An 18,726-nucleotide genomic window follows, 5' to 3' on the forward strand; every position below is an offset into this window, starting at 1 on the left:
GGAATGCAACTTTTTTATTGCACAATCAGCCCCTATGGGCTATCCAAGTCCCACCCTTCAGAGAATGCCATTTACAAAAAATAGGCATAAAACTAAAAACAAATATAACTTTTGATAGATTTTGAGCTGAACACATTAAAAGGTCTTTCCCTAAAGTAACAACTATTATTTTAGGAAGGCAATATAAATAAATTATCATATAATGAAAGTAAATAATAAAATAATATAAGCATTACGATAGATAGATAGATAGATAGATAGATAGATAGATAGATAGATAGATAGATAGATAGATAGATAGATAGATGTCAGGACAAATATTTTTTTCTTGGATGAAGAAAAAAATGGACTAACAATAATATAAATTCACAAAGCTTCTTGTAGCAACCAGTTTCACAATTTCTCCAGTAGATGTCACCCACTGACCATACAATACACTGGGCTACTCGCACGCTGTCATACATTTTTTTGAGCTGAGACACTTCACAGCCTAATTAGCAGCAACAGTGACCAAGCGAACACTAAAAAAAAGTTTGTTCACGTGTAATATAATTTGTAAATATAAGTTAACGTGTTTTCCTCGTATCTCTGCAACAACTTTAGCAAGTAGCCCACTCTTATAATAAAACGTACATATCCGGCGTGTGAGTACAGACTAACAAATCTTTTTTACTGCAGGGCTGTGTTTTGTTTTATTTTATTTCTTTCAGAGCCACCTACACCCTGATTTGTAAATATTATTCGTCCCACCCATCAGAGACGGACTTTACCGGGCCCAATAAGCATGTATTAATGTGTAATGTCATGCGATAAAGTCGATTGCAGGGGAAACACAGGCGAAAAGCTCAGTTGATAATAAGATGCTCGGGAGGATGGATGGAGCAGGATGTGGCATGTGTGCATGACGTCATTTCTCCATGTACTGTGCGCCATTTTGGAAGAGAAAAAAAAATCACGGATAATTTCCGTGGTCTTGACAGATCTGGACCCGAGTCTTCACGCTGATTGTGGATGCTATCTGTTTTCCTGAGCAAGCCGCGGAGGTTAATCGGGTATCGGAAGCTGCGTACAGCAAGAGCTGCTAAATGAAGCAATGGCGGGTAAGCTACTTTTGAAGGGAGGGAAAGGATCCGGCTCACTTGGTGTGTGTGATGGCCTGAATCTGCAAGTTAGCTAGCCAACGTTAGCGCTGGCGGGCTAGGCTGCTAGTTGTCAAACTGTGTCACTGTCCGGTCATTTCATCGCCAGACGAAACGCGAAGCTGACTCAAACTAACTGTGTGTTTCTTTTTTTTTTTTACAGGGGTTGCAGGAGGAAATGATTTTCAGTGGTGTTTCTCTCAAGTGAAAGGAGCGATAGATGAAGATGTTGCGGAAGGTATGGAGCTAACCTTAGCTTGGCGGCTAGGCTAAAACGGCAGGCAGCTAGGTTAGCTAGGGGATGCTCACATGAATTAGCTAGGAGGTCGAGTAGCTTTTATTGTAACACACTTATTGTGGTTGGTGCAAAGCTGCGTGTGGAGAACTTGCACAAACGCCCTTGTGCGAAATAAATGTATGCTAGTTGCTGGTTAGGTGCTAGGTGGTGGCTAAGCTATTAAAGGGGAGCGACCGTGTCCATGACGTCAATGTGCTGCGTCCATAAATTGCCGAGTGACATCATGCTTGTTTTCATTCATTCATACACACCTGAATATGTACGTGTCTGTTTACCAGGTAATTCATTTGAGAAATGTAGCATGATTACAGTTGCCATTGGAGCCATCGTCATAAAAGTAGTTTGTTTGATTCAGTCTGGTTTGTGCTCATTTTCAGCGGACATAATCTCTACAGTTGAATTCAACTATTCCGGAGAATTGCTCGCAACTGGAGATAAAGGAGGGAGAGTAGTGATATTTCAGCATGAACAGGAGGTAAGAGTCAAACGTCTTCAACAACAGTGTTAGCTCAGGCTTTATTTACTGACTGTGTTGCAGTGATAATGAACATGATTTTTTTTTTTTTTTTCAGTCTAAGAATCGTCCACACCTGCGTGGGGAGTACAATGTCTATAGCACTTTTCAGAGTCACGAGCCAGAATTTGACTATTTGAAAAGTTTAGAAATTGAGGAAAAAATTAATAAAATAAGATGGCTACCCCAACAAAATGCTGCTCACTTTCTACTTTCGACAAATGGTAAGAGTTGTTAGAATCAGAAATAATGCCAATTCCTGTGTTGGTTTTTTTTCTCATGCAATTCTTCTACATGAAAATGTTATGACTTTCTTGTTTTTCTTAGATAAAACTATCAAATTGTGGAAAATAAGTGAAAGGGATAAACGGGCGGAAGGTTACAACCTGAAAGATGAGGATGGACGACTCAGAGATCCCTTTAGAATCACCTCTTTACGGGTATATTTAATCATATATCAAACCTGTCTCTTTTTTTGAATGTTGCCTTTTTTCTGTTTATATAAAATCTTGTCTAAAAATGAATGTGTTTGTATTTCAGGTACCAGTACTGATGCCAATGGATCTCATGGTAGAAGCAAGCCCACGGAGGATCTTTGCAAACGCACACACCTATCACATTAATTCCATTTCTGTAAATAGTGATCATGAAACGTACCTCTCTGCAGATGACCTAAGAATAAATCTATGGCACTTGGAAATCACAGACAGAAGTTTTAGTATCCTTTTCACCAGAAAGCAAACATTCGATATGTGGCTTGTAAGCCAGTATACTCCACGCTGCATCATGATGAAACATAAGGCTGCTAGTTCCTTAACAGTGTGTTTCCAGATATTGTAGACATCAAGCCCGCCAACATGGAGGAACTGACAGAAGTAATCACAGCTGCTGAGTGCCATCCACACCAATGCAATGTATTTGTGTACAGCAGTAGCAAAGGCACCATCCGCTTGTGTGACATGCGAGCAGCAGCTCTTTGTGATAGGCACTCAAAGTGTAAGTACCTCTACGGTAGTGCTGCAGTGTACTGTCAGTCTATAGGTGAAAAATTATTTGATCAAATGTTCATACATTTGAGAATTTATGAAATAATCCTAGGTGGCGGTACTTTCTAAAGATCGCAGTAGTAACATTTCAATTTGTCTATGTTATTCCTTTTACTTTTGGTCAGACAAAATAAATATAAAGACCTTACACTTTAAACTTTTGGATCTGGTAGACTGTGATTGGGATTTCTATATTTGACATGCATTAGACTGAATAGGATTGATAATTGAAATACCAGAGTATTTGCTGTGCTAATCATTTAAAAACATGTTGCTGCTAAAATAACAAAACATGACAGTTTTAATGATTTCACTGAATTGTAAAAGTTTTCTTTTTTTTTTTTGTAAAGTCTTTGAGGAACCTGAGGATCCAAGCAGCCGATCCTTTTTCTCTGAGATCATCTCCTCCATCTCAGACGTGAAGTTCAGTCACAGCGGACGCTATATGATGACACGTGACTACCTCTCCGTCAAAGTTTGGGACCTCAACATGGAGAACAGGCCAGTGGAGACGTATCAGGTGCTTAAACATACTTATCTAGTTACTTATGACATACAACTGATGGGAACACTAAGAACAAAATAAGCTCTGTAATAGCACTGTCTATATTCTGTAATTTCCACTGTGTCATTATTTTCCTCGAAAAATGTAATATGCTTGTCATGCTTCCCTGTACTTCTCATATGCAACTCCACATTGTTACTCGTCCATTTTGTTTGAAAGTGCATATTCTCATAATTTATGTAAAAATATTTTTTTGGAAGCCGGTAATGAAACAACTATGTATATGTTTAAAAAGATCATACAGAAATACCAGAAGATATGGTCCTTTCAGTGAATGGCATACATGCTTCTTGTGACTTGCAAAAAGAGTGGCTTTACAGATATGTGTGGGGCTCTTTTTAAAAAAAAAAAAAAATCTTGAGTATCAAATAGATCCATAGTATAATACTTGGACCAAGCATTGTGTTAGATGATATCATTGCAGCTAAAGACAGTGAGTTCAATTGAATATTTGTTAAGTCAACATGTTACTGTTACAGGTCCATGAATACCTTCGCAGTAAACTCTGCTCCTTGTATGAAAATGACTGCATCTTTGACAAGTTCGAATGCTGCTGGAATGGAAGTGACAGGTAAGCATCGGAAAGGATTTTATGTTCTACTACTTTGACGTGTAAGTCAAAATATCAGTCTTTGGTGACACATTTTCTTTTTTCCATCAGTGCCATCATGACTGGCTCCTACAACAACTTCTTCCGAATGTTTGACCGCAACACCAGACGGGACATCACACTGGAGGCATCCCGGGAGAGCAGCAAACCACGGGCTACGCTCAAACCCCGCAAAGTGTCCACTGGTGGCAAGAGGAAGAAGGATGAGATCAGTGTGGACAGCCTGGACTTCAACAAGAAGATCCTCCACACTGCCTGGCACCCCAAAGATAACGTGATAGCTGTGGCAGCCACCAACAACTTGTACATTTTCCAGGACAAAATTAACTAGAAGATTTGGGGCTCCAGAGGATAGGGCTTTTACCGTACCTGTGTAGTTAAGCCTACTACTTGTCTATCTGTATAAGAAGAAACAGCCTCGTTGTCCTCCTGGTCAAGAATTCGAAAGCACGTGTCTACTTTTTTTGCCACAGGAGGTTGATCCATAGGCCTGTTTTATTTTGAGTCTGAGCTTAGGTTGTTTTTGCCTTTGGCACCCAGGCGGTCAACATGCCCCCCTGACCCAGAAAGCCCAATTCGGGTCTAATTGACGGAATGGCACTCTCTAGAGGTCAAACTCTTGAACGTTGGTGTTTGTGTTGACATTTTAAGCCTTCATTTCATGATTTAACGACAGAACTCTTGGAAGCCCTTAAAATGACGTCTTGTCAAAAGTTATAACAGCATTTCAAAGATTCTGGGCCCACTGAAGCACGGATTAATGGCCAATAAGCCTAACTGTAACATTCCCCCCCACTGGCCATGTATTCAGGCCAAACTACTGGTGGAAGAGGCCATGAATTTGGAAAGTGGACTTGTTTCTTTTCTTGCCCCCCTCCTCTTACTTTACCCCAGTCAATACAGTGACATAATTTCACTGACTGTATCTACTCAAGTACACCTTGTCATCCACATAATAAAAGAACTAAAACTACAGATGTGTTTTTAAATTTAGAAGTATGTATTAAAACATGTTTATTGCTTTGCATGTTTTTATGTTGTAGAGAGGTGGAAAAGTGTCCAGTCACACCACTGTCTTTTGAGCAGATCTCAAGCAAACCTGTTATGGAAATACTATTTGGGGCTCCCAGTTTCAGAACCGCTGTTAAGAGACAACTAATGTGTTTGTGTTGAGAGATTCATTTGTAGGTTTTGACCATGTTTTAAGGTGCAGGCTGGAAACTACATGGCACAAGATGGGGCCCAAGACAAAGGGAATCTGCAGCCTTAATACCTACTCCTATCAGTGACAGCTACAAGTTATGTCCCCAGACGTTTTACAGACCTCATGTGCATTATTTGTAAATCCTATTTTATAGAGTTATGTCCTCATATACTGCTGCTATATGTGGCTGTCTATGAAAAAACATTATGGAGGAAAATTGCACACCATACAGTTTATGTGAGAGTGCCTCCAGATCATGTAATAAGTAGGAAATCCAGACAGGCCTCATACATGTGCCCTTATTCATCTATTAGATGTCACACAAATTTGAACCGCAAAATTCAAATGTGGATCTTCTCTCCATAGTTGTGAATGCAGAAATGAAGGTTGACTACACAAAACATATACTGATGACATTAAAATAAACACATAATAATGCATTGTCTTTGTCCATTGATTCCTAACATGGTGGCAATGTATTCACTTGTTTATTTTGACCAAAGTTCAATAAAATTTTAATTGTGTTCATCTCCATGTGTTCCTGTACTTTGATAGCTGTGTTTAGAAAATATAACTCCATCAGACCCATGTCATGTGTTTCCAACTTTTATTTTGTGTAGGATGAACAAAATGGACTACATTTGTGCATAGGCTAATACTTGATTTTCTTACAGTTTACAATTTCAGAGCAATTGGTGCGATCTCAAACACAAAACTGATCCCATAGGTCAAATAAAAAAAAATTACAAATCAAAACAATTTCCTTTATCCACAGCAGATCTAAAAAGAAAAGCAATCAGTTGACAGTACATCATTTTAAACCCAAAGTGATTTCTCATTGCAAAAGGAAAACTTAATGACATACAACATATATCAGTCCTCTGCCGTGCAGATTTAAACAGCAGGAAGTAGCAAAACATTCATCTCCAGGCCAGAACAGGGCCTACAGCAAGGAGCAGAGGACTGGTCATTATTGAGTTCTGGAGTATATACACCAGGAAACAACAATAACGCACCCTTAACTCTGAGCTGGTGTATGTTCTCAAATTGGACATTGTCACATGGCCACATCTTCCTTGCTCTTCAGAAGGTCCCATTTTAAGGCATGGCACGATGATAGGAACACACCACCATCCTCCTTAGTAGGTGTTGTGGGAGGTTAGGCGCTTCCCAATATATATTCTAAATGGAGAGAGTGAAATGTAAAATGTCATGGTGCTAAGAGTAGGATGTGAGTACATTTTAAGATTTTCACACTAACACTGACAGGTTGTTCAATACAGGGACTACCATTAGACAACTATTAAATTATTCATGCTCTGTTGGAGCAATTAAAAGTCTTCTTACATCAGTGATTTCTAAACAGTGGGGAAACATGAATATTTTAAGTATGATCATTTGAAAAGTACAAAAAATATTTCTCATGTGTACACCAAATTATTAGTGAATATACGTCAATTGTACATTGTCACAATTTGGGGCTTTAAACATAACTCTGTAAATGTCTCCAGAGCTTCCTGTTAAGTTATTTTAGTTTATTACCGGTGATTAAATGAGATTGCTTACCCTAGGCCAACAGCAAGTATGTGTGAAATGATTAATGAAGGAAGGAAAAGCTTCAGAAAATCAGCAGAGAGAACGCCTCCCTTCTTCATGACGCTGGTGTTCCTTATGCTGAGAGAGGTCGAGCGCTTAGGGTACTTCAGCAGGAACTCCCTACAGAGGCGCACATTAATATTTCATTGTTTGAATACATTAAAATCAATGAGTGCCAGTTTAATGTCACACTGACACCTATGCTCACACAGACATTTAAAATTCCATGAATTACAAATCATGATATAAAATAAATACACTTAGGATAATACATGTATGAGATCAGTAAAGTAAGATTTAACAAATTCCTATTCCTGCCCTGTCTCTGAAATCACTTCTGTTTTTCCTATTGGTACTGATTACTTTTTATATAGATTTTCTTAATCTATAATCTATAATATTTGAATACTTATACTAAATAAGGTAATTTAATTGTAATTCAAGTGCCACCAAATTAGTGGTGGAACATACTTTGGTGGATTGTTCTCAGGTCGACTGGACCAATCCCAGATCCAGTCAACATTCTTCTTCGTCAGATTCTCTACTTCTCCTTTTCTTTCTTGGTAGTCTTCCTCTGACTAAAAACACATTGTGGACAGTACAGTGCTGTCAGAACACATCCAGCAGCAACTTGGCTATTGCAGAAAGGTAAAAACAGCATTATGCTGTAAAACATTAAATTAATGATTTGATAAAACTACACTTTGAGAGGCCACAGATCAGATACAGACAAGTCGTTCCAAAAGATACCTGTGAGCTGTTCCCCTCTGAGCCTCTCCACAGAAGAAGTGGGGTCTGTGCTCTGAGCGGACTGTTGTGAAGAAGACAATAAATACTACATAGGGAAACTGATCGCGTGTTGGGAATATAACTTTCTGACAATCTCTATTACACAACACACAAGAAACCAACTGCTTCCTCTTTTTCCACAAACCTGTTGCACTGAGAGCTTCCCCTGGAGCTGCTTCTGCCCGATTCGTGCTGTGCATCTAGCAGCATTTTCTCCACGTCACTCTCCTGGCTGCACGTCGGGATTTGCTCCTGGCTTCCATGATGACTAGTACTTTGAGAGGCTGTGCCATTGAAATGCAGCTCAACCCAGGAACCTTAAACAAAACACACAGACTTTGCACATGAGCCCTGATGGATATGCAGTACGGAATGACTGGCCTACAGCAAATATGGTGAGCTTTCCACCCAGGGGAGGGATACAGCAGAACAACAGACACACTGGGTGTTTTTGGCTTTAATAGTGCAGCAGTGCCAAGAAACCTAACTAGGACCATGGGCTGTCTTTTAATGGTCTGCCCAGGTCTAACAGAGCCATAAAATAACGTAGCTACTAACGTTAAGCTTTAACATGGCTACTTAGCTAAACTTAGCTAAACGCCTCGACTCCTCAGGCGATTTAACATTATTTGCCTCTTGTTTTGTTGACTATCGGAGAGAGCCAGCATCAACACTGGTAAGATACCTTAAGTACTTTACCTTGCAAACTGTCGTCAGACGGAATTTCCTTCTGCAGCGACATTGTACTGGTATTTTCCTTGGGTTCCACACGTTTATGCTCTTTTGGAGGCCGAAATGTGGCGAAATCTTCGCAAGCAGCTGAAGCTCCAACTACCACAATAACAATGACGCAATTTTCTGTTTATCTGCGACGTGATTGGCTCTGGAAGCAGGGCACGCACATCACGCAGGTTGAGCTCGTGCCTCTTACCCCAAAATTACGGCACGCAGCCACGCACATGGACACGAATATTTAATCTGAATAATCGTGATCGCCAGGTCTCAACATTACATTTATTCCTTAAACAAACCTTTTTTTTCTTCCATGACAGCTTAGTTTACCTTTTGGGTGAACGTTACAGCAGTTCCGCACAGCTGTCTGCAGATGGCAGACTCCCCCTGTTTTGTTATTGTAGGCCACACATGATGTGGTCAAGATGTACTGTACTGATCAGTCAAATGAAGTCTGTGGCATAACAACGACCCCAGACATACAGCCAGAGTTATAAAGAACCTTCAGATACAAGAAAAACTCCTACAATAGATGGTGTGATGCCACTGAGCCCTGATCTCAACATCACAGAGGCAGGAAGAGACAGTAAAAGACACTGAAACAACCTAAATCTACTGTGGCAAGTCTTCCATGGTGTGTGTAGGTGTTTTTAGCTGTTAAATACAAACTATTCATGGCATTATTTTTTAATTCATTTGCACTTTCACACATTACTGTACTTTCTATATTAATGCTTCAATAATAAGTGAACAATAAAGAATAAAGAAAATAATAATAAAGAAAAGTAATTGGGAGCAACTATATAGTCTAATAGTTTTCATCGTTTTTCTTAGTAAACTGTCAAATATTTGCTGTGTTTATGCAGTGTCTTTATACCTATATCCTGTATTGATCGGTGTCTAAGAGTCCTGAGCCAGCTACAATTAAATTAATGCTTTCTGGTTTATAGTTTGTTTGCGTCCCACCCTGAAGAGCACAGAAGGATATGAAGCCAAGAAAAACCTTGCTTCTACTGCCTTCTTTTAATTAACTATTCCGCAGGTGATGACCAATGTGCTGTATTTTGAGAGGTGATACATGTACTCATTGTCTGTGATTGCTTGATGGGGTGACTCTAAATTCAAAGCTGGCAAATTAAGTTATGTTTGCTACAATGGAGCTGAGTAAGACTGATTATTCTTCCAAAATGAAATTATTTCTACAATTGCAGGGGCTTATTATTCTGGAGTGTGTTCTCTTTCCTGGCACACCACAATTCAAACAGAATACATGGAGCTTAATACACCATTATAAAAAAGAGATAAATTAGTTGGGAAACCAGTGAAGTAATCTTACTGCAGTTTTCCTCTTTAACAAAAAATAGCTTGCACAAATAAGCTATATTGGGCCTAAATAAACTCTTTTGCTGCATTAGAGTTTTGTTTTGCAATTAATCTATTTTATGTAAGGTGTTTAACAGTAAATCGCAGTTTACGGTGTCATTACTGTAAAGAGTACGTACAGTTCCTTTATTAAGAATCATACCTAGATAGTCTGAAGGCTATATTTCTCTAGCTGTGGAGAAAAGGTGCTTTTTCCACACTGCACATGGGAATACCTGGCAATTGACTTACACGCTAGAAAGAGAGATCATTAAGACTAACCATTTTAACACATATTGGCATTGTGAGGGGCAGTAATAAATACACTCTTTTCCAATATTAAAATACCACTGTGTACAGAAGTGGAACTAAAACATTCCAAACATAAAAGTAAGCATAAACAGAAACACAAATACAAAGCCCATATTTTCTAATAATTAAGCCTTTTTATGTTCACCCCTGTTCAGTGTAGTACAATATCCAGCATGATAAAATGTCAGTGATGTTGATTCAATGACCACATCTGTGGTGCTCATTAATGTCTAAATAAACACATATGAAATCATAAACAAGCAATCTTCTATCACAGGTAGTATCACAAATAATGCTATGTTCTATTGCCGTTATTGTTTAGACTTTTATGGAGTACTGCCAGAATTTATGATGGAGGTATGTATCTCAATGAATGACCATAATATTAAACCAGAAATTAGCATCTGGAAGTTTACCATCACTCACTATAAAAAATCTACAAATTTCAGATACAGAAGAAAGCCACTTCCTGCTTTGCTTCAGCTAGACAAAGAAAGATTAATTCTACCAGCCGTTTTCTATACTCTTGTGATCAGCCACATGTTGCAAAAGCCAATGTCTTCCCCAGGATAGGAGATCAATAGTGATAGTACAACATTTCACAAGAACAAACTTCAAATTCGTTGTGCTTGATGTATACCTTCCCTGAAAAACACTCACTTGTCTTGACTCCACCTTTTCCAGGACTATTAATGTTTATTATAAACCCACATGATGTAAAGTCCAGTGGTGCCATCAAGAGACATATATATCATTGCACACAAATTTGTTCTATCACCTCATAGTGGGTCCTAAACACTATATTGAACTGTAAAGTTTATATATATTTGTTTATGGGATGTCAGATAAATATATAATAAATATAAATATAATAAATATGTCATATATAATTTACATAAGTGTCTATGAATCTCAATTACATTTGACCTTCTTTTTACTGACAGTGGCTTAGAGCTGCAGTGTAACTAGATCAAATCCAAATTATGCATTTTAATGCCATGGCTCCCAGTTGTGTGATATCTTTGATGGGTAAGCAGTCCTTATGTAGTAATTAATGTGATAGTTAAAATGGAACTAGTTTAGGATTTTCTAAATGATAAATCCAAACCCATTAGGATCTTCTGTAGTTTTAAAACTTTTTCAGATTTCCTAAAGACTTTTAAAGACTAGAAGTTGAGCAAATATTCCATGGGCCAATAGAGTTTTTTTTAACCTAAGGATTTTCTAAGATGCCACACAAATGAATGATGCTTCTTTAAGACATTTTAGTCACTTATTAAATGATTTAACTCTATTAGAGTGACCCCTTTCTTCTTCTTCTTCTTCTTTTATTTTGAAAGGAGCAGTGCCACTTCCCGCTGCCATTTTATTTGGGCAAAAAACGCCGAATTAACGCTAGCTAAATAACTTTTACACATGCAGCACTTCAAGTATGTTTTATAGAGAAACTGTGTTCATTTCAGGAATTTCGAAATATCCTCGAAACACCAGTATGTGTTGCCAAACTACATGGATTGTGTAGTCACATTGTGTGACCAATGCTAACCAAAGTGTAAAAACAATTAATGCTAACATTAGCTAGCTAACTAGGTTAGGTTAAAATCATTGAGAACTATAGCGTTAGTTACCTTACCTTAAGCTAAAACTTAATAGTTCATCGTAATGCAATTGTTAATTATGTTCATCGTAATGCAATTGTTAATTATATTTTGTTTTTTTTTCTGTCTTAATATACTAAGAAAGGAACTAAAGTGAATAAATGGTACAAACTACCAATACAAGTGTAAGGAAGCAGGACAATGGAAATACTTAAGTAATGTACGAATATCTCAAACTTGTACTTAAGTATAACACTTGGGTTGATGGGCATAGTTACTTACATCACTGTCCCTAACAGTTTTATCATCAACCTTTTTAGCTAGCTTCTTAAATTAGGCTCAGTTTTTTTTAGCAGCATTGTGAACAGCCACAGACAGTATCAAAAATATAATGCAAAACACATTTTCATTAAGTTATGCTTTTGATTTTCAGAAGTCAAGAACATCTTCAGTCTACCCTATTTCTCATGTTTGATGAAATGCCTGTCACCTGGGAAATACATAGACAAGGCACTGTCTGGTGATCAACAGAGGTAAGTACCATCTCACACTCATCTAAATCCACTGATCAAATGGCATTAATGAAGTATGGCAGGGTAAAGGTAGTTTATACAAGTGCCAAAGAGGTGAATTCTTCTGTGGTTTGGACAGACAACAATGCTCTACATAATGCAGTTTGGTTACAGGCTAGTATGCATGAGCAGAATCATTCCACTATACTTTCCTCTGCTTGAAAGGCTTTTTGCTTTACCCATAAAATTAATATAAGAGTATAATTTTAGCAATTAATGCCCTTATAATTAAATGATTTTTACTACCTGCATAAGTAATAAATAGTAAACTGAAACAGTGAGTCCACCCTGTCGCCATGAGGTTATGTGATGGCATGTCATGTTTTCACTTAAAATAATCATATACTGTGACTTATGTTTTCATTGTCCATGACAGTAGTCAATAGGTTTGCCTTATTGCCTGAGGCTTCGACAAAAGCAGGTACAACAGAAAATGTTGACACCCTTGCACTAGATGACAAGGGTGAAAAGGAGAAGCGGCAAGCTGATAGTATCATCGCAGTTGATAGTGTGGCACAGCTTGTTCTATCTGTGTGTAGGTGTGTGTTAAATGACAGGAAATTGAAAGATGAATGGTTGTCCACACAAGCTGGCTCGTGAAAACAGATAGAGTACAATGATGGTAAGCTTGGTTGGAGGTTTGTGTGTGTTTAATTGTATTTGCCATCATCCAGGAAGATGTCGGTGGGATGGCAGGTGCTGTACAGAAGCTTGTGCATGAGGAGGAAAGTAAGCTAGATTGAAAACGATCAATGACACAGACAGGACAAGATGACTATAAGGAAGAATTATGGTGTCCGGACCAGGCGATTTGCCAGAAGTTAATGAGGATTCACTGCAGATAATAGAAAGCATTGTTGTAGATGGTCTTTGGAGTTTCACAGAGGGTAGAGTATGTCTGCTTTTGATGAGAAAAGAAAATTAGAGTTCCAATTTATAGCCTACTAACAATAACTTTATACGCTGTTAAATATTGATTTATTGTGACTGGTTTGATTAATAACACAAATGAGTAAGATCCATATTCTGGAACTATACAACTATACAGCGGTTCAGTTTTTCACCTTTTCCCCCAATTTCCCCCTCTCTTTGCTTCTTTCTCACAATCAAACAGATTGTACCAAGAGCACCTGTTGCCACAAGGTCAGAAACGTTCTGTGCTGTAAACCTGATTTTATTGTTTATAAAATAAAACATCAGAAAGTAAATTTAATATGCTCAAAATGAATAGAACAAACAAAGGGAGTATAGTTGTTCATCCTTGTTTTCTTCTTCTTGTGCTTTTACATCTTATTTTAATTTACTTTATTTTATTTAAATTTATTTTATTTTAAATATCTTTGTTTTTAAATGCACTTTTCCATGCTTTTAATGTAAATATATGCCTTGTAAAGCACTTTGAATTGCGTAGTGTATGAATGGTGCTATACAAATAAATTTGCCTTGCCTTGCCTATAGCCAAAAATGAATTTACAACTAATATGCCCAAGGTGGAAGAGCTTCAGTTACATTAACAAAATAAAATTGCTTTAAGGAGAATATGGACGTCGTATTTTGATGCCAATGGGTGACCCAGCATTTTCTGCTCCAGTATACTGTATGTAGGTTATATGTATTGATGCGAGAATTTTATAAGAACTTTTTAATAGAGGAGGGTAAACTCTGGTTAAAGTGTGACTGAGTTGAATTTATTGGCTGTCCCAAAAAATGAACATCCATTTGTTACAGTAGATATATTTAGTAAATTCCACATCATCTTTGCATTTTGGCTCTTAAAGGGTACTCCCATTCCCCTGGGGTGCTCTTTAGCTACTCTCAAAGAAGCCTGTTTTGCTTATTTTAATAGCTTAAGATAACATAAATTAAAAAGAAAACAATTATATCCCCAACATGACTCACAATAATGAGTTAAAGTAAGAGTTTTCCAGTGTACATACAGTCGTGAGCAGAATGAGCAGAGAAAGGAATAGAGTTTGTATGAGAGAAATTAAACAGGATCTTCCTGCTGCTTGCATCCCTCAGAATATAATTTCATTATCTTGCATCCTTATCAATTCAAGAGGGAGGAAGTATCATATGTCCCAATGTGCATGATCCACTGTTCTCAATCCATAATGAATGACCTAACATTCAATTAAAAACACTCTATTCATCACTAGCTATGATTTAAACTTGTTAGTATGGTCTCAGTGCCTCTGTCTGACTCTTTGTGATATTTTCTCAGCAACCTCTGTATATTTAGGATGTAGTCTATTCTCTCTGGTCTTTAATTACCTTTCAGTTTGCCATTGTCTTTGAGAGACATGACTAGCAGTGTTAAAATGCATTTAGAGTTGGAGGTAGAGGAATATAGAAGTAAATTGAGAATACTGACTGGGTAGCTGTGTGTAAGTTGTGGGAACACCAGCCAGAGGCAGCTTATAAAACGTAGTTTTATAAGCTGTGGTGTCACAAACATAAATCGTGACACTCTGAAGTGGCCTGTAGAGAGAGAAATAAATCACTGTCTCGGCAGAGAGCGAAAGCCAACGTGTGTGTGTACGCACAGGCGCATGTACGTGCATACATGCTGAGACTAGCAAGTGTTACCAATTGTTTACAGTTTGTAACCATCAATAATTTATGTCAGTGTAGAGTGAGACATAGCAAACTGAAGACTAAATTCTCTGACACATTACACGTTTGAAAACATCCAGCATCACATGATTAATTCTGTAGATCACCAGTGTTTCTGTGGGTTAATTTAACATAATGATCATGAGATATTGCCACATCAGCTTCTTTTTACAAAAGACAATTTCAAGAGTTTTTCCCCTTCAACTCTTTTTTGTGACATCTTCAGGTTTATTATTGTTTTTGGCCAAGTAATGCAAAGGGTATTACGGCATTTCAACTCTCTGTTGCTGAGTAAATACGAGCTGTAATGTATGTAGTGCTGTAATGTAATGTAATGTAATGTGTGGGTCCTATTACAAAGTGTTGATTGCTTTGTTTCATATCAAACAGTTCTAAGTTCTGCTAAAATATTCCAACAACTATGATAACCTATTCAAGATTTTTTAACACTCCTCTTAAATGCTCGTGAGGCAAGATTTACCCATTTCTCCTGTTTGTATTGATACCAGATGTTCTAAAAAGTATTAGAATGAGTAAACAGCTGTGTAGAAAAAATATTTATCTTACATAAATTCTCATTGTCACAAAGTCTCAGGAACAAATATTTTGTGAGATCATTCGTGGGAACTCTATCAGCAAATCAGTAGGTTTATAGTTTATCATCTGTGGTAGTTGTGCTATCTGTGGTATTTTAAGACTCAAGGACATGGTTGAACCCAAACATGTGTACCACAGGAATCTCAAATCAACTGAGTCCCAGAGAGCAAGTCATGGGAATCATTCTGCTTTTTAGAGTATGTTCTGTATGAGAGGTCATTGAATGAAATACAGTATTTTCTATTTAAAGCAATTACAGATGGTGCATTTACTTTATTTCAAGTTCACATACTGAAGTCAAAGTCTATTTGTTACAGAATAGTTATAGGACTGTAAAAACTGTGCTAAGGAAGAGAAGAGACAGGGAATGTTGATAACAGACCATATCTAGGAACACAAAACATTTGATAAGCTTGTGGATATTAACCTCACAGTGCAATTTACAGCAGCTACTCATATTTCTATCGTTGCATGATTTCTGTTTGACTCCAGGGGAGGATTTAATGATGTCCTGATATGAAAGGCTATAATTCATAATAAACTCTATTCAGTATTTGTGTGCCACCTGTACCTCCTAGGCATAATTTTCTTTTCATATAATTGTTTTGTTCTTGTGCTTGTTATGAGCGAAGGAGATAGTTGGTGTAATGGGGATTGCTTTCGTGTGCTCTTTCTCTGGTTTGTTCTATTGTACAAAGTTTTTTTTCCTAAATTTGCATTTTCAATTTTCAGCTTTTCCAAAATTATTCTTCGATTCTGATAATTACAGAGACAGGAGCTTAGTTGCCAGAATAATGTGCATCTTTCAGGCATTCCAAATAATCGCTGCCTTGAGCCCACAGTTGTGTTTTCAGTTGAAATGAAATTATTTCCTTGTTTCATTATAAACTATTAACATTTCAGGGTTGTTGCAGTATTTGTGACATACGACACAACAAACACAACTAAACATCTTCTTGCACTTTCTCACAGTTTTCTTTCAGAAGTAATGTTCAGCATCCCTTCCCATTATTAAAACCTGCTTGACAGGCTTTAAAGTTTAAACCACGATAACCCAGTGCATGGTATTGTTATTGACGGATCAATTTAAATACTGCTACAAAACAGACACAAACATGTTGAAATTGTATCATCATGTTGTCACAGTTGTACAGTGTTAGTCTAAATTCACAGGTTGTCACAGTGCAATACTTGCTGTAAAAACAAACACATTAGATATTTTTGCATGACATGTTACAAAATTTTACAGACACAAAATATTAAAATAAGAAACTAAACTATTCTACATTTCACATTTCACAGAAAGTTAAAATATAAGTAAATTACTCTGCATATCACATTTTTAAATATTCAGTAAATATCTTGCAATATATTTAATATATTTATTTAATGAAGAGGATTCAATTGCAGGTGGAAATCTTATTTATAAATCTCTTATGTCTCTTTTACAAAGGATCTTTTTAAAAGACCTCCTGAAGTCGTGATTGAATATCGTATATATAACAGGATTTAGGGAGCTATTGCAGTATCCAAGCCAGAAAAACATCTTGAACAATGTCTCTGGGACACAGCAGGTGTCACACACAGCAGTGAGTGTGTATGTGAAGAAAAAGGGGAACCAACACAGAACAAACACTCCCATGACTACAGCCAAAACAAATGTGAATCGCCGCTCCCTGTACTGCTTTCCTTTCCACCTGCCCACCCTCACACAGGGCTGCGCTTTTGGCATTAGAGAGGTATCTCCAGGCTGTACCTGAACTACTTTGGTTGTTCTCAGACTCCTCTTTTTCTTCAGGGAACACAAGATGATTTCATTTGCATCAGAAGAGGAGGGTTCTTCCTCCACTTCTAGCCCATTAACCTCTCTACCATCTCCCTCGTCCAACTCTCTTCCTTCTCTGGCCTTTTTCTCAAGGGTATCTAAACACCTAGTGTCTTCTAAGTTACCATTTGCTCTTTGCCTTTCAAATCGTGGTGCTCTTGTTCTTTTCTTGGCAGTCTGGTAGATTCTAACATATACCATAATCATAATGACGCAGGGTGCAAAGAAAGAGGCAGTGCTGGAGAAAATGATGTACCATTTCTCCTCATTAATTCTACATTCAGGACTGTCCTCTTTACCCTCATCCTTTTTCATTGTGATAAGTGGAGGGAATGAAATTATGGCTGCCAGTACCCAAACTATGAAGACTGTACATTTAATCCTGCGTGGCGTCCTTCGCAGGTTGTACTCAATCGCTTGAGTGATGGACCAGTATCTGTCCAGGCTGATAGCACACAGGTGAACGATGGATGATGTGCAGAAGAGCACATCCAAAGCCAAGTAGATTTCACACCACACTTTACCAAAGTACCAGTAACCCATCAGTTCATTCGCTAAAGAGAACGGCATCACTAAGGTGGCAACTAAGATGTCTGCACATGCCAGAGAGACTAAAAAAAAGTTCTGAGGTACTCTCAGGGCTCGGCTTGTGATCACAGCGATTACTACCATGACATTGCCAAATACAGTCAGCAGGATGAGGATACCCACCAGGATTGTTAAAGGCACAGAGGTCTGCACAGTGTAAGGGTGCCTGCCAGGCAAAGTCTCATTTACGCTGGTGAAGTTTAGACAGCCCATAACGACGAGCTGTGGTGTCGTCGATATTGTCTGAGCGCTGCTGTGTTAGGAGGCTTGGAAGTGGTGTTTGTCAAAAGTCTTTAAATTGCATCCATTCAAGAAAACGACATCAGAGAATTGAGTCTTTACATTGTGTGCTCTGTACCTCTTTATCAGTGAGAAAATAGACATCAGCAGAGGAAAAAATACAAAAAATATCTCTCTTAATTGAAAAGACAAAAAAATAATAAATGGAATGAAAAGATGTTGATGATTGTTTCCAGTTTCCTACATCAAATCATTTAAAAAACATACCTATTCTTAAAAAATATTTCTTCATCCACCAACCTTTTTAGAATAAAAAGTTGCAGTTAAGTCCCCTTGCAAGACATTTCATAAAACACACTGACAGTGCAAATAGTGCTGGCTCAGGCAGATCTTTTCATCTGTTCGGCTGAAGAGGGGACTACGTCTTTTATATGAGCTTGATATGACACTGAGGATCTGTGGTGCTGGCTCCACTTCAGTGAAAACGGGAAGGGGCGGGGTTCATCTGCTGCTGGAGATTTAA

The 18,726-nt window shown here is 37.8% G+C and overlaps 3 protein-coding genes across 3 annotated transcripts; 1 reads left to right on the forward strand and 2 right to left on the reverse strand.

The window, feature by feature from the left end:
- The first annotated feature begins 905 nt into the window (after positions 1-905).
- Positions 906-5,816, forward strand: LOC113132042 (protein phosphatase 2, regulatory subunit B, delta). Its single transcript, XM_026309846.1, has 10 exons — positions 906-1,100; positions 1,303-1,377; positions 1,815-1,912; positions 2,010-2,175; positions 2,279-2,391; positions 2,492-2,669; positions 2,783-2,947; positions 3,348-3,517; positions 4,042-4,133; positions 4,224-5,816. The coding sequence occupies exons 1-10, from the start codon at positions 1,094-1,096 to the stop codon at positions 4,501-4,503; spliced, it is 1,344 nt and encodes a 447-aa protein (XP_026165631.1). The 5' UTR covers positions 906-1,093; the 3' UTR covers positions 4,504-5,816.
- A 238-nt stretch (positions 5,817-6,054) lies between these two features.
- bnip4 (BCL2 interacting protein 4) lies at positions 6,055-8,599 on the reverse strand. Its single transcript, XM_026309736.1, has 6 exons — positions 8,461-8,599; positions 7,907-8,078; positions 7,723-7,783; positions 7,444-7,550; positions 6,943-7,092; positions 6,055-6,558 (listed from the first exon to the last, which is right to left on the reverse strand). The coding sequence occupies exons 1-6, from the start codon at positions 8,501-8,503 to the stop codon at positions 6,516-6,518; spliced, it is 576 nt and encodes a 191-aa protein (XP_026165521.1). The 5' UTR covers positions 8,504-8,599; the 3' UTR covers positions 6,055-6,515.
- An 8,356-nt stretch (positions 8,600-16,955) lies between these two features.
- Positions 16,956-18,176, reverse strand: LOC113131949 (alpha-2A adrenergic receptor-like). Its single transcript, XM_026309732.2, has one exon. The coding sequence runs from the start codon at positions 18,174-18,176 to the stop codon at positions 16,974-16,976; it is 1,203 nt and encodes a 400-aa protein (XP_026165517.1). The 3' UTR covers positions 16,956-16,973.
- Positions 18,177-18,726: the final 550 nt, after the last annotated feature.

The sequence above is a fragment of the Mastacembelus armatus genome, chromosome 15 (genome assembly GCF_900324485.2).
Source record: "Mastacembelus armatus chromosome 15, fMasArm1.2, whole genome shotgun sequence".
Lineage (NCBI taxonomy): Eukaryota > Metazoa > Chordata > Actinopteri > Synbranchiformes > Mastacembelidae > Mastacembelus > Mastacembelus armatus.